Genomic DNA, 17107 nt, shown 5'->3' on the forward strand with positions numbered 1-17107 from the left:
CAGGCTGTGGATGAGTCTGGTGGGGACGCTGTCATCCCTGGAACAGTTTGTATCACTAGGAAGACTACACCTCCGTCCTCTTCAATACCATCTGGCTTTTCACTGGAAAAAGGACAAGACGCTAGAAGCGGTCTCGATCCCGATTTCCGGAAAGATAAAGTCTTGTCTGACTTGGTGGAAGGACAATATCAACCTAAGAGAGGGTCTTCCCCTGGCTGTTCAGACTCCCCACGACGTTCTCTTCTCGGACGCATCGGACTTGGGCTGGGGCGCGACACTGGACGGTCGGGAATGCTCAGGTCTGTGGAACTCGAGTCAGAGGAGCATGCATATCAACTGCAAGGAGCTGTTGGCAGTTCATCTGGCCTTGAAAAGCTTCGAGTATCTCCTTCGAGGCAAAGTGGTGGAAGTAAACTCGGACAACACCACGGCCTTGGCGTACATCTCCAAACAAGGAGGTACCCACTCACTGACGTTGTACGAGATCGCAAGGGACCTGCTCATCTGGTCAAAGGTCAAGACATCTCCCTAGTAACGAGGTTCATCCAAGGCGACTTGAACGTCATAGCAGATTGTCTCAGTCGGAAAGGGCAAGTAATTCCAACCGAATAGACCCTCCACAAGGATGTGTGCAAGAGACTTTGGGCCACTTGGGGTAAACCATCCATAGATCTCTTTGCAACCTCGCTGACCAAGAGGCTTCCAATCTATTGCTCTCCAGTCCCGGACCCAGCAGCAATACATATAGATGCTTTCCTCCTAGATTGGTCGCATCTGGATCTCTACGCATTCCCACCGTTCAAGATTGTCAACAAGGCACTGCAGAAGTTCGCCTCTCACGAAGGGACAAGGTTGACGTTAGTTGCTCCCCTCTGGCCCGCGAGAGAATGGTTCACCGAGATACTTCGATGGTTAGTAGACGTTCCCAGAAGTCTTCCTCTAAGGGTAGACCTTCTACGTCAGCCACACGTAAAGAAGGTACTCCAAAGCCTCCACGCTCTTCGTCTGACTGCCTTCAGACTATCGAAAGACTCTCGAGAGCTAGAGGCTTTTCGAAGGAGGCAGCCAGTGCGATTGCTAGAGCAAGGAGAGCGTCTTCCTTTAGAGTCTACCAATCGAAGTGGGAAGTCTTCCGAGACTGGTGCAAGTCAGTTTCTGTATCCTCGACCAGTACCTCTGTAGCTCAAATAGCTGATTTTCTCTTATACCTGAGAAAAGGACGATCCCTTTCAGCTCCCACTATCAAGGGCTACAGAAGCATGTTGGCATCGGTCTTCCGGCATAGAGGCTTAGATCTTTCCAACATAAAGATCTGCAAGACCTCCTTAAGTCTTTTGAGACCACCAAGGAGCGTCGTTTGGCTACCCCTGGATGGAATTTAGACGTGGTACTAAGATTCCTCATGTCAGACAGGTTGGAGCCGTTACAATCAGCCTCCCTGAAAGATCTCACTCTTAAGACTCTTTTCCTGGTATGCTTAGCCTCGGCTAAAAGAGTCAGTGAGATTCATGCCTTCAGCAAGAACATCGGATTTTCGTCGGAAAAAGCCACTTGTTCGCTGCAACTTGGTTTTCTAGCCAAAAATGAGCTGCCTTCTCGGCCTTGGCCTAAATCTTTCGATATTCCCAGCTTATCGGAGATCGTAGGCAATGAACTAGAAAGAGTCTTATGCCCTGTTAGAGCTCTTAAGTTCTATTTAAAGCGTACTAAACCTTTACGAGGCCAATCTGAAGCTTTATGGTATTCAGTTAAGAAACCATCCTTGCCTATGTCAAGAATGCTTGGTCAGACTTTATCAGATTGTTAATACGAGAAGCTCATTCACATCTGAGTGAGGAAGACCGAACTTTGCTTAAGGTGAAGACGCACGAAGTTAGAGCTGTAACAACTTCCGTGGCCTTTAAGCAAAATATATCTCTGCAAAGTATAATGGACGCAACCTATTGGAGAAGCAAGTCAGTGTTCGCGTCATTTTACTTGAAAGATGTCCAGTCTCGTTACGAGAACTGCTACACACTGGGACCATTCGTAGCAGCGAGTGCAGTAGTGGGTGAGGGCTCAACCACTACAATTCCCTAGTTCCATATCCTTTTAATCTGTCTCTTGAAATGTTTTTTTATGGGTTGTCCGGAAGGCTAAGAAGCCTTTCGCATCCTGGTTGATTTGGCGGGTGGTCAAAGTCATTTCTTGAGAGCGCCCAGATTAGGGGTTTGATGAGGTCCTGTTGTATGGGTTGCAGCCCTTGATACTTCAGCTCCTAGGGGTCTGTCAGCATCCTAAGAGGATCGCGAGGCTCCGTAAGGAAGACGTACTTATAAGGCAGAGTAATCGTCTAAGTCGACTTCCTTACCAGGTACCTATTTATTTTGTTTTTGTTATTTTGATAACTTCTAAAATGAAATAAAAACTCTTAGCTCATAAGATGTAAACATATTTAACTGGTCTCTACCCACCACCCTGGGTGTGAATCAGCTATATATTCACCGGCTAAGTTAAATATTTAAAGATGATATTTTAATAATAAAATAAATTTTTGAATATACTTACCCGGTGAATATAAATTAAACGACCCAACCTTCCTCCCCAATAGAGACGCAGTGGGATGAGGAGAAAATTGAGTCTTTGTTTACATGGAGTTTGGTATCTGGCCGACAGTTGGCGCTGATGGGCACACCCGCAACCTGTATAGCGATCGCTGGCGAGTTTTTTTGTACAGTTTTTTGTCTGTCGAGCAACAGAGTTGCAGCTATATATTCACCGGGTAAGTATATTCAAAAATTTATTTTATAATTAAAATATCATTTTTAGGTTTGATATTTGATTGTAGGCTTACATGGGTTTCTCACTTAAAAGCGTTAAAAGCTAAATGTGTTGAAGCTCTGAATATCTTAAAAGTATTGTCCCATACATCATGGGGGCAGACTGCAATACTATTTTAAAATTATACAAGGCCTTGATTTTTTCCAAAATTAGTTATGGATGTGAAATATATTCTTCAGCCACCCCAAGCCGGTTAAAAATATTAGACTCGATACATCATGCAGGTATTAGATTGTCTACAGGAGCTTTTAAAACCTCGCCTATCCCAAGTCTCCTTGTTGATGCTGGAGAGTTACCTCTAGACCTTTACCGAATGTCTTCCATTATTCGGTATTGGTTTAGATTGCAAAGACTCCCTAACTCTCTAGCCTCTCAGACTGCAAGCCTTGTAAGACACGCATCATACTTTGAGTTGCACCCAAAATCTCCTCAACCTTATGGCTTTCGGGTGAAACGATTATTAAATAGTTTGGATATAATTAGAAATAAGGTACTTCCATTCAAGGTATCATCAACGCCTCCATGGAAGTTACCAGAGATATCTTTTTGTAAATATTTTATTGGAGATAAGAAGAATATGTCAGATGTAGAAGCCAGGTCTCTTTTTAATGAACATGTTAAAGAACATAGAGGATTAACTTTTATCTATACTGATGGCTCCAAATCTGATGCTGGCGTTGGATTTGGAGTACATAGTAATGGTTTTAATTGTAGAGGTGCACTTCCTCTGACCGCTTCCATATTTACTGCCGAACTGTATGGCATATTAACCGCTATTGAGAAAATAGCGTTGGAGAAGGAGGGTAATTTTACAATTTTTAGTGATGCAAGGAGTGTCCTTCAAGCTATAGAAGTTTTTATTTCTAATAACCCTCTAGTTTTAAAGATTTTAGAATGGCTTTTTATTATTGGACGGAGAGGTATAACAGTTCAATTTTGTTGGGTTCCAGCACATGTAGGTGTGTCTGGGAATGAGAAGGCAGATTCACTGGCTAAGAAGGCTGCATCCGAGTTGCTGCCAAGAAGGTATTCCATTCCCTGTAATGATTTCTTACCTGACATCAAGAAATTGGTTTGCAATAAATGGCAACAGCAATGGGATAGCCTAGATGGGAATAAAATGCGAGAGGTAACAAATGTCATCTCCTTGGAGGTATAATATGATGCCCCGAAAATGGGAGACGTCTCTTTGTCGTCTCCGTATAGGTCACACTCGGTTGACACACGAGTTTCTGCTGAAGGGCCAACACCAACCGTATTGTGACGACTGTTTAGTAACTCTAACAGGGAGGCATTTGTTGACCGAATGCCCCAATTATAACAACTTAAGGAATAGAAATCTGTTTGAGGCTCGAGGTGAGGGTGGCAGGTTCATCCTTGCCAAGATTCTTGGAAATGATGTGTCCTACTATGCAAGTGGCATTTTTAGATTTATTTCAGAAGCAGGTCTTCTGAAAACTATTTAACTTTTATGACATTCAACTTTTATGATTTTAATTGAATACTCTTTTATTTTTTATTTTTGTATACATAAATTAAATGTTACCGGCGTCAATGACCTTAGATGTCAGGATGCCTGAAAACTTTAAATCAATCAATCAACTGTCCTCAACGCTTTGCATCCTTCATTCACTCTCTGACGTACATCTGCTTTCACTCCACCATTTGCAACAACAGACCCCAAGTACTTAAACTGATCCACCTCTTCAAGTAACTCTCCATTCAACATGACATTCAACCTCGCACCACCTTCCCTTCTCGTATATCTCATAACCTTACTCTTAACCACATTAACTCTTAACTTCCTTCTCTCACACACCCTTCCAAATTCTGTCACTAATCGACCAAGCTTCTCTTCCGTGTCTGCAACCAGTACAGTATCATCCGCAAACAACAACTGATTTACCTCCCATTCATGGTCATTCTCGTCTACCAGTTTCAATCCTCATCCAAGCACTCGAGTATTCACCTCTCTCACCACTCCATCAACATACAAGTTAAAAAACCACGGCGACATCACACATCCCTGTCTCAGCCCCACTCTCACCGGAAACCAATCACTCACTTCATATCCTATTCTAACACATGCTTTACTATCTTTGTAGAAACTTTTCACTGCTAGCAACAACCTTCCACTAACTCCATATAGCCTCATCACATTCCACATTGCTTCCCTATCAACTCTATCATACGCTTTCCCCAGATCCATAAACGCAACATACACCTCCTTACCTTTTGCTAAATATTTCTTGCATATGTGCCTATCTGTAAAAATCTGATTTATACAACCCCTACCTCTTCTAAAACTACCCTGTACTTCTAAGATTGCATTCTCTGTTTTATCCTTAATCCTATTAATCAGTACTCTACCATACACTTTTTCCAACTACACTCAACAAACTAATACCCCTTGAATTACAACACTCATGCCCATCTCCCTTACCCTTATATAGTGGTACAATACACGCACAAACCCAATCTACTGGTACCATTGACAACACAAAACACATATTAAACAATCTCAGTCACACCCCCTTCCTTCAACATCTCAGCTCTCACACCATCCATACCAGATGCTTTTCCTACTCTCGTTTCATCTAGTGCTCTCCTCACTTCCTCTCTTGTAATCTCTCTCTCATTCTCATCTCCCATCACCGGCACCTCAACCCCTGCAACAGCAATTATATCTGCCTCCCTATTATCCTCAACATTCAGTAAACTTTCAAAATAATCTGCCCACCTTTTCCTTGCCTCCTCTCCTTTTAACAACCTTCCATTTCCATCTTTCACTGTCTCTTCAATTCTTGAACCAGTCTTCCTTACTCTCTTCACTTCTTTCCAAAACTTCTTATTCTCTTCATATGAATAACCCAATCCCTGACCCCACCTCAGGTCAGCTGCCCTCTTTGCCTCAATTACCTTGCGCTTTACTTCCACATTTTTCTCTCTATATCTTTTATACTTCTCTACACTATTATTCTGCAGCTATTCTTCAAAAGCCCTCTTTTTCTCTTCCACTTTTACCTTCACTCCTTTATTCCACCATTCACTGCCCTTCCTCATGCTGCCTCCAACAAACTTCTGGCCACACACATCACTTGCAATCCCAAAAAAATTTTCTTTTACTAACTTCCACTCCTCCTCTAAATTACCAGTTTCTCTTACTTTCACTTCGTCATATGCCATTTTCAACCTTTCTTGATATTTACTTTTTACCCCCGGTTTTATTAGCTCTTCAACCCTCACTAGCTCCCTTTTACATCCACCTACTCTATTCCCCCACTCTTTTGCTACAACTAATTTTCCTTCCATCAAAAAATGATTAGACATACCGTTAGCCATACCCCTAAACACGTGCACGTCTTTCAATCATCCAAACATTCTTTTAGTTATCAACGCATAAAGATACTGGACATTAATTTATCATCCCTACCCTCATGCTCTACAAATTAGGTCTACAAACCCATAGTAAAAAATTATTCAGGAGAAAAAAAAATCTGGTTATATTCATTGTAGTCCTAAATCAATTTTTCAGGATACAAAACTTATTGATTTTGGACTAATACAGTACATTGAAGTTTTAAATATGTAATTTCCCTGGTAGTTACATATATATATATATATATATATATATAGCTTAATCCCGCGTTTCATCGCGCGCACGGCAGAAATTCAAATTTCGCGGCAAACGCCGCCATGACAGTAGGTGGTCATACATGAGCGCCATCTCTCATAGGTTACCAGAACCATTCCCAACATTCCTCAGAAATTCCCTGCCGTTGATCGAGTCAACACCTAGGAAATTCGTTCGCTGATATTACTTTATTCTACAATTTGGTGAGGTACCTTTTGTCTGATTATTGTTAATGGCTTTCGCTGCTTGTTTTTGGATATTCTTTTGACTTTTCACTATAGATTTAGATAGACTCTGTTGGATTTTGACCTGGACTTGTTTTTTCTGTTTACAAAATGGCTGACTCTATAAGAAAGTGTATTAGAGGATGCAAGACATGCATGCCTAAAGCCTCTATTGATCCTCACTCAATTTGTAATGGTTGCAGAGGTCAGGTTTGTACATATAATAACAGTTGTGTTGAATGTCAGTCTTTGTCTAATTCAGAGTGAAATGTGTTTGATCGCTATATTAAGCGACTAGAGAAGGATAGACTTAGAAGGGCTAGATCGACTAGTGTGCTTTCAAATAGATCTTCTGATGGTAATATTCCTTCCAATGTACATAATTCTAATATTTCTATTCCTGTTCCTAAGGCAGTAGTCCCAGACCCTGCCTTGGTGTGGGAGGTAAGTGAACCTTCTTTAAAGGATGTGATGGCTGCTATTTCAGCCTTAGGCACACAGGTTCGTTCCCTAACTTCAGAAAAAGAGGTTATGTGGGGTGCAGTGCGTGGCTTGCAAAGCAAGCTTGTAAATAGTGACAGTGAAGTGGAGGGTGCGTCCATTCGTGTCCGTCATAATCCCAGCCCGGGACCTCTTCCATGCTCCCCAACCCCTGGGAGAAGGAATGTCGAAAGGCCAAAGGATATGTCAGACCTTGATCAGCGAACGGACGTCCCCTTGAGCGATCCTGTTGACGATCTCCAGGTCGCTCCCCCTCGCCGCTGGAAAAGCGAGGTAAGTAAGTGTTCGTCTTCATCGGATGACGTAAAACCGCGACATGGTTGGCGCCAACCACTACGTTCAAGACCTCTCAAGAGACGTATGTCTCCTACTAAACCACCCTGCAGTAACTGGTGTTCGCCGGAGGTTTTCCTTTCGGAAGAAGACGATGTGTCAGCGCCAAAACATTCACGTAAGACACATAGTTCGTCGGAGGAAGAAGGTGCTCAGTTTACTTCTGTACATGCTTCTTCTCCTCCCCCAGATTGGGAAATTTTGCAGACTTTCCCCTGGTGGCCACCCGACTACTGTTGATGATCCCTCGCAGTGATCGGTACACGGTTCAGATCGCGCACAAGGCGCGCCGAAAATGTCGCAAGGACTTTCCCCTGGTGGTCACCCGACTACGGTTGACGATCCCTTGCAGAGATCAGTATACGGTTCAGTTAGCGCACACGGCGCTCATCAAGTGTCTGATCTGTCTGAACTAAAGAGGTTGATTTCGTCACTGTTTGACGCTTACGATTCTCGAACAGAGAAGTCTCGTCCAAAAGAACCTAAAGACATCAACAGACCAAGGAAAGGAGCTGCCGTTAACCAAGACGTTATCGGACAGCGTATTTATCCTACGCTCAGCAACGCTCCCTCGCAGCGATCGGAACGCTTTGCTGGAAACGACAAGGTTCTGGTCTCTCCCTCGCGGCATTCTGGACGCAGAAAGCAGTCTGGACGCATGCAGTCAGGATTTGTCCACACAGCATGATAGACAAGCAGTTGTCTCCCCTTCGCGACTTGCTGGACGCGCGATTAACGCTCCCTCGCGTCAGGCTGTAAACATACAACATGCGGGACGCATGCCGCACACTGGAAGCTCACGGCAAACTGGACGCATGCAGCAGTCTGGACGTATGCTGGACGCATGCAGTCGGGTTTTGTCACCACAGCATGATGGACAAAGTTTTCTCTCCTTCGCGATCTACTGGACGCGATACTAACGTTTCCTCGCATCACGCTGTAAACTTACAGCATGCGGGACGCATGCAGCCCGCTGAAACCTCACGGCAACATGGACACATGCAGCAATCTGGACGCATACAGTCAGGACTTGTCCTCGCAGCAGGATAGATAAGTTGTTGTCTCTCCTTCGCGACTCTCTGGACGCGCAGCTAACGCTCCCTCGCGTCACACGGTTGACATACAGCATGCTGAACGCTCACTGGACGCACGCGAGCAGGATTTACCCTCGCAGCAACGTGATGCCTCTTCACAATTGGATGATATCCTTCGTGATGTTCCATCAGGACAGGATGAGGTCTTTATGGAAGACGATAACCAACTGGATGACGCGGTTTTGTCTCCTACCCATTCGACTCAGGAGATCGATGTTCCTTTAGCAAAGGTGTTAGAGGACGAAACTCAGGATTCGCTGCCGGCAGCTGACCTTAAAAAGCTTCTGACAGTTTTAATATCTCTGTATCCAGAGGACTTTACACAACCTATGCCTCAGAGCCCGCCCTCTCAGTTTTTGAAGGGCAGACCCCGAAAAACATCCTCCTTCAAGAAGATGGTTCTTGCTAGATCGGTTAAGAGAGCTTTCTCGACTCTCAACCAATGGACGTCCAAGAGGAAGGATCTAGGGAAGGCCTCATTTTCCTTTCTTCCAACTAGATTGGCCTCCAGATCTAGTGTGTGGTATTTGACTGGGGAGGTTCTCGGTCTGGGAGTACCTGCCTCCTCCCAGGGAGACTTCTCCAGACTTGTTGACTCTTCACGCAGGTCAGCCATGAGCAAGTCGAAGATTATGTGGTCCAATTCTGAAATGGACCATCTGCTAAAGGGAATTTTTAGGACAATAGAAGTCTTCAGCCTTATGCACTGGACTCTCGGAGCACTCGCAGAGGCCACTGACCCTAAGAACGAGGCTCAGATGCATCTGATTGCCTGTCTGGATAAGGCTGTGAGGGATGGCTCCATCGAACTTTCCGCCCTTTTCACCCTTTTCACGGCAGGAGTTCTCAAGAAGAGGGCTATGCTTTGTTCCTTTTTATCTTCAGGGTTGTCCCTTGTTCAGAGATCTGAACTTTTATTTGCTCCGTTGGGTAAACATCTTTTCCCTCCGGACTTGGTGAAAGATTTTTCTGCAGCTCTGGCACAACAGGCTACACAAGATCTCATCTCTAGGACTGCTAAGAAAGTCCTCCCTGCTAGCTTTCTAGCAAAGAAACAAAAGGAGGCTCCTCCCATTCGTCAGCCCTTTCGTGGAAGAGCCCCTTCAAGGGGAACTCAGAGGATTGCGGCTGGAGGTCAAGCTCGCAGATTCCCAAGACAGTAAGCCAAATCAAGAAAGTGAGACATGTAATCTCCAGACACTAGTGGGAGCCAGGCTTTCCCACTTTTGGCGACAGTGGAGCAAAAGGGGGGCGGACATCTGGACGATCAATGTCCTCAAGGAGGGATACAAGATCCCCTTCGTGAGAATGCCTCCCATGTCGTCGATACCCTTAGAGTTGACAACAACCCACTCAGGGATCAAGGCAGCAGCTCTTCAAGAGCAAGTAACCTTATGCTATCGAAATCAGCCATAGAAGTGGTAGGGGACACCTCCTCGGAGGGGTTTTACAACAGAACAGTCTTTTCCTAGTTCCGAAAAGCTCGGGGGGATGGAGACCTGTGCTGGACGTCAGTCCATTAAACAAATTCATCTGCAAGGTAAAATTTGCCATGGAGACTTCAGCGTCAGTCCTTGCAGGCACCAGACAGGGAGACTGAATGGTGTCATTGGATCTGCAGGACCCGTATTTCCATATCCCAATACACCCGGACCACAGAAAGTTTCTAAGGTTCGTGTTCCTCAAGACCACTTATCAGTTCAAAGCACTCTGTTTTGGACTGAGCACGGCTCCCTATGTTTTTCCCCGAGTAATGTCCAACGTGGCTCGCTGGCTTCACCTAAAGGTAGTAAGGATTTCTTTGTACCTGGACGACTGGCTACTCAGAGCAGAGTCACAAGTAAAGTGTCTGGAGGCTCTTCAAATGACAATATCCTTAACGCAACAGTTAGGTCTGATGGTAAACCTGGCCAAATCCCAACTAACACCCTCACAGAATATCATTTATCTGGGGATGAAAATTCACTCAGCGGTTTTTCGGGCTTGTCCAGCCCCGAAACACATTCTGGATTGCCAAGTAAAAGTGCGACATTTCCTAGAATTACGGTCCTGCTCGGTGAGAGATTGGATGAGTCTCCTGGGCACCCTCTCATCGATCGAACAGTTCGTGTCCCTGGGAAGACTTCATCTACGGCCTCTTCAATTTCATCTAGCAAAGTTTTGGATGAGAGGTCAGAGTCTGGAAAAGTGGATGCCTATTCCTCTGGGGATCAGGAATCACTTGGATTGGTGGGACAATACCAACAAACTCCAGGAAGGTTTCGATCTGTATCAGAAGAACCCTGACCTAGTGTTGTACTCTGACGCCTCGTACATGGGGTGGGGGCAACACTCGGGAAGGCCGAGACGTCGGGTCTGTGGAGAGTTTCAAAGGAAATGGCACATAAATATCAAAGAGCTAGTGGCCATTCACCTAGCCCTCATTCACTTTCAGAAGGAAGTCCGAGGAAGAGTGGTTCAGATCAACGCAGACAACACCACTGCATTGGCTTACATCAAAAAGCAGGGAGGCATTCATTCGGCCTCACTTTACGAGGCTGCAAGAGATTTACTTCTCTGGGCGAAAGCGAAGGATGTAACCTTGATTACTTGCTTCCTCGAAGGGGAGAAAAATGTCAGGGCGGATATGCTCAGCAGAAGAAGGCAAGTTCTAACTACAGAGTGGACCCTGCATCACGAGGTGTGCACCAGCCTTTGGATGGTGGGGTCAACCCTCGATAAACCTCTTCGCAACACAAATGACAAAGAGGTTGCCAGTATTTTGCTCTCCAGTCCCAGACCAGGAAGCAGCCGCAGTGGATGCATTTCTTCTGAACTGGGAAGGTCTAAATGTGTACGCTTTTCCTCCATTCAAGATCCTAGACAGAGTCCTGAAAATATTCAGAGAATCGCCCAATGTCCACATGACCCTGATAGCTCCATTTTGGCCCATGATGCCTTGGGTTGCGGAGATGATAGAGTGGCTGGTAGATACCCCCAGAACATTACCAAATCGGAGCAATCTACTCAAACAGCCTCACTTAGAGAGGTACCACCAGAATCTCCTCACTCTCAATCTGGCTGCCTTTCGACTATCGAAAAGCTGGCAAGAGCGAAGGGCTTTTCAAGGGAGGCTGCACGAGCTATCGCCAGAGCGAGAAGGACATCCATTATTAGAGTCTACCAATCCAAGTGGGACATATTTAGAGTATGGTGTAGGAATAACAAATTTTCCTCTACCAGTACCTCTATAGCCAATATAGCAGATTTTCTGTTGTATCTGCGTACAAAAGAGAAGCTAGCTGTGCATACCATCAAGGGTTACCGCAGCATGCTAGCCTCCGTCTTTCGTCACCGACACATTGATGTGTCAGGTAACAAGGATCTTTCAGATCTCATTAGATCTTTTGAGATGACTAAGAGGAAGGACATTCCAACCCCCTCTTGGAACCTGGATGTAGTCCTGGCCTTTTAAACCTCAAGTAGGTTTGAACCCTTGGACAAGGCATCTTGGAAGGATCTTTCCAAGAAGATTCTTTTCCTAGTTGCTTTGGCTACAGCAAAAAGGGTAGGAGAGTTACAAGCCATCAGCAAGAAGGTGGGCTTTAATGGAGACAAGGCTGTTTGCTCCCTTCAGCTGGGCTTTCTCGCGAAAAATGAGAGTCCTTCTCGACCTTGGCCTAGATCTTTTACCATCCCAGTGCTATCTCACTTGGTTGGACGAGAGAAGGAGAGAGGCCTTTGTCCAGTGAGAGCTCTGAAATTTTATCTGAACACGTCAAAAAACCTGAGATGACAAACAGACAACCTCTGGTGCTCAGTTAAAAAACCCTCTTTGCCTTTATCAAAGAATGTTCTAGCTTTTTTCATCAAGGATTTGATAAGGGAAGCTCACCAGGGTTGTGAGGAAAGGAGTTTCCCAATCCTTAAAGTGAAACCACATGAGGTTAGAGCTGTTGTAACTTCTATGGCTTACAAGCACAATAAGTCAATGAAGTCAATTCTAGAGGCTACTTTCTGGCGAAGTAAATCAATCTTCACAGACTTTTATCTCAAAGATGTCCAGATCCAGTATGAGGATTGCTGTTCCCTGGGTCCGTACGTTACCTCCGGCGTCGTAGTTGGAGAAGGGGCTACTGCCTCTTCCCTTTAATTTATTATATACCCTTGCCTTTTTTCTTGTATTTGTGTTCACAGGTTGTCTGTGAAGGTTGTTGCAGCCTTCCACAGTCTGGGATGCAAGTCAAGTTATTTTATTTATGTGTTTTTAAATTTTGGAGTAAGTGGTCAGATTCAGTATCCATGGCTATGCCAGGTTTGCAAGGGTGGAGGTCTAGCCACGCTAAGGTCAAGGACCTTGTGGCAGCCCCACAGACTTTTACAGCCCCCTGGGTGGATCGCTGAGTCTCTTAAGGAATGCAGGCGAAATGAGGCAGGATAACTTTGAAGCCAGCTTTCTTATCAGGTAAGAATCAGATTATTGATACTACTGCTTTGTAGCTATTAATAATTATACGAATTCCCGATAGGATGAGGTTTTCTATCCACCACCAATGGTGTCAATCAGCTATATATATGTAACTACCAGGGAAGTTACATATTTAAAAATGGTATTTTTATTATAAAATTAATTTTTAAATATACTTACTTGGTAGTTACATATATAAAAGGGCCCTCCCTCCTCCCCTCTGAAAACAGGGGCATGGAATTTCTGAGGAATGTTGGGAATGGTTCTGGTAACCTATGAGAGATGGCGCTCATGTATGACCACCAACTGTCATGGCGGCGATTGCTGCGAAATTTGAATTTCTGCCGTGCATGCGACGAAACGCGGGATTAAGCTATATATATGTAACTACCAGGTAAGTATATTTAAAAATTAATTTTATAATAAAAAAAACCATGTTTACTGAACCTAACAAAGCTTAGTCACAGTCATGGGAAATATGCAATAATTTTTTTCGACAATTACACAAACTGATTCAATTCCAGTTTTCCTCACATAAGGTGTTTCGTTCCTCAGCTTTCAACTAGCCCAATGGGGAATAAAAAAAGCAATAAATAGTGAATATTATACTAAACTTAGGGTAAAGAAAAAAAAATTCTATTGATAATTCAGTGGAGGTTTATAGCTTGTGAGTCCCAAAATCCTGTCTTGGGACATACACCGTGATTCAACAATCTGCTGGCGAGCAATATCCCCCCTCCCAGCACTGGAGAAAGGCAAAGCCGGCTGCTTTCCAAGACCAAGCAGGGTGCATTTAACATCTGCTATTTGCAGGTTAATGACATTCTCTGTTGCGGACCAGAGACAGAATCTGTAGACTGAAAAGAATACAATAAAAATCCTGAAAAATCAGGCGATGATCCAGGGAAAAGCTCGTAATAGGTAAACCCCACTGTGCCACTTCAACCTTGAGTTTCGACCTGTGTTGCAGACTTCCATCAGAATACCGGAAAGAGTTTGAATTCCGAAGTAACTCTGCGGGAGGACAATTCCCTTTCTTCCGTTTTCATCTGATCAGTGAGGCGAGGCCTCCATTTCATGAGTCGAGGCTGAACTAGAGGCAGGTCAGGAACTGGACCTTTTGACCTAGTCAATGGGGGGGGGGGTGCTAAATCCGCTAGAGGTGGGATTCTCAGACTACAGTCGGTCGTCGCAATCTGGTGGCAAAAAGTCAAGAAAGTCATAATTGTGGTAAGTAGGCACTGCTGAGTGAGAAACGGGGCTTTCTATATTAGCAGGTCTAGACAAGTCTGGACTGCAACTCTTGGAGTCAGCAGAAGTTGTTCCAACAACGGAATGCTAGATACCTCCCAGAATATCCAACTCTGGGAGATGAACGACACTTTCCTCTCAGAAAGAGGAGGGTGAGAAATGTGGTGTTGGAAACTTGGGCACAGGCAAACCACAAATTCAGGAGTCAAAATTAAGGTTTTACACATTTCAGTGGAACTGTTCTCCCACAGCTGGAGGACTGTACTATCTTGAACAGCTTCAAGCTTCAATAAAGTAGCCTCATCAAAATTTTCTGGTGGATATAGCCAAGCATCCAGTGCTCTCTTTCTCTCATAAGTCCTGGCTGGCTTAAGGATGGGCTTGGGCTGAGTAAGACTTCTTGTAGGACTGTAACTTTTCCTTTGTTGTCGGGACTTGTTACGATCTTGAGACAAAATGTATGATGCAACTATTACAGCCACACCTAACGTGATATTGTCACTACTAGAATCAGAACTCTCCGAGGCTTAAGACTTTCTCTCTCTATCTCTCAGAAGGTGAGATATGTTACTGAGTAATATTAGTATTCCCATAATCGAAACATCGAGAAATGATGAAAAGATTTTCTAATAGTGTCTATAGAAATGTGAAGATTTAATAGTAAATTGAAAAATAAAATATAGGAGAAAATATTGATAAAATATGACTTAGATGATTGCGAGTCTTGGCATAGCATAAAAAATCTACGGAAAGTTCACCTTTTAAGTTTGGCATACTTCCTTATTGACTCTTGGTCCCTATCTCAGTCGTAAGTCGACAACTACCTCTATGTAAATCAATACTATTCAATGATTCATACATACATTATAAACAAAGTACTACAGAAATAAGAATAATAAAAACATTTCATAACATCCTATGTGATGATTGATTTTACCCTGTATATGAACAGCACCTTATTTATGTTATGATATATCTCACTATATGTTGCTTGTAAATCTTTTTATCTATTCCTACTTTTTAGGTGCTTTAGCTGCTAATAGAGTCAAAGATAGAAAAGAGAAGAACCTCAGCGAAATCGGAAGACGTAAACGACAACTTGAAGAAAAGGAACAAAATGCCTACAAGAAAGTATATATACAAGCAAGCTCGAAACGTAAACAACCTTCAGCTCCGAAGAGCACACCTAGTAAAAAAGTTACGGTGGAAGATCCAAAAAATAACATAGAGTGGAGTGAAGATGGCTTAGAATTTACAAATGCAAGTGTAATGAAGAAGAATGGCTTGAAAAAGAAAAATAGTTATAAACATGAAAAATCAAATGGTAGTTTACCGAGAAAAATTAATTTTGTAAGTAGTGAACACACTTTGTTAGATGAATCTCAGAATAGTAGATAGAAATTATAAGTTTTTGATACAGTATTTTTCTATTTTGTTCTATGTCAAAGTTATTTCTAGTGTACTGTTACTGTGGAACATTATTTGATAAAATGAGGGAAAAATATTCATGAGAAAATTTCGTACCTATGTTAATGGCTAACTTGCATTGTCGATTCCTGATAATTCTTGAAAACTTCCTCAGATTTCTTTTCTATTATTTATTCCTTTCTAAGGGGTTCAGAAAGTAACTGTGAATCAAATTATTTTTAGTTGAATTCTTAGATTTTGAAAAGGATCATCACTAGTCATAAAATAGAACTTGATCTGCGTCATTGGTACCTTTTTTTTTTTTTGTACTACTTTTGTAAATGTGTACTCTATTATTCTAGTGGTAATTTTTTGTTTTCCAGTAATTTGTGCAAGTTTATTTAATTACTGTATTTCCAAAGAATATCAAAGAAGTAATGTAAGTAATAGCATTTTTTTCTTTGATATTTTTGTAATTTTATGATGTATCAATGTAATGTGCATCATTAAAATGATTATGTATCGAAATGACTGCATGGTGATAAAGGCAGTCTTACATCATATGAAAAGAGTGGCATAGAAATGAATGTCCCTTCTAAGAGTTGTATGCTGTGTTCAACTAGGGTCAATCCTTAACAGCATATTTATGGAATGACCAGCTTTACTTTATATTATGTTGGATGTCATTGTTGTAAGATTAAAGTATGTCTGTTAATTGGAGTATATGTGCTGTTTGGTAGTAAAACTTTTGAGTACAGGTCTTTGAAATTTATTCTTTTACCTTAAGATTGAGAGTAGTTTTTAACAATGGTTGTTTGTATTAATTTTGTAATAGATAGTACATTGATAATATATAATTGTCCTGACACATGATACAAACCTTCCGCTCTTTAACATAGCATAGTTATTTCGGCGGAGCTGAAAACTAGTCGAAATTGAAGTTAATTAGGGTTAAACTATCAACCGCTAGTTAGCGGGTGTCATGGAGTTGTGTTTACCCACTGCTCCCACCAGCACTGGTGACTAACCATCACTTTTTATTTCGGCTCGGTAGACGTGTCTCACTCTCCCGTTAACCCAAACTGGCTGGAATTAATTTCTTTTCTCTTTTTGTTTCAGGTGTACCTGCCCGTGAGGTCCAACCATGCAAGTTTGTCCAGGCCGAGAAGGGCCCCGTTGCGGCACCTTCATGTCCTCGGAGGAGACAGATCCTCATGGTATCTGCCCTTCGTGCCGAGATCACTCGTGTTCGAAGGAATCTCCTTGTAGTGTGTGTCAGGAGTCGAAGCCCTCTCATTGGGTGAGGTTTGGTAGGCGGAAGAAGAAGTCTAAAGAGGAGTAGATCCGACTTTTTTCTCCTCTGTCTTGATTTTCCCATCCTGATTCTACCCGACCG

At 43.1% G+C, this 17107-nt stretch overlaps 1 protein-coding gene across 1 annotated transcript in view; it reads left to right on the forward strand.

Annotated features, from left to right (window-relative positions):
* LOC137658633 (protein POLR1D-like) overlaps positions 1-16471 on the forward strand; it is a 79257-nt gene extending 62786 nt beyond the window's left edge. Inside the window, exon 3 of the mRNA XM_068393562.1 lies at positions 15329-16471. Within this exon, the coding sequence (XP_068249663.1) occupies positions 15329-15702 (374 nt within the window). The 3' untranslated portion in view covers positions 15703-16471. The remainder of the gene's footprint in view (positions 1-15328) is intronic.
* The last annotated feature ends 636 nt before the right edge of the window (positions 16472-17107 follow it).

This window comes from Palaemon carinicauda, chromosome 19 (assembly GCF_036898095.1).
Source record: "Palaemon carinicauda isolate YSFRI2023 chromosome 19, ASM3689809v2, whole genome shotgun sequence".
NCBI classification, from domain to species: Eukaryota; Metazoa; Arthropoda; class Malacostraca; order Decapoda; family Palaemonidae; genus Palaemon; species Palaemon carinicauda.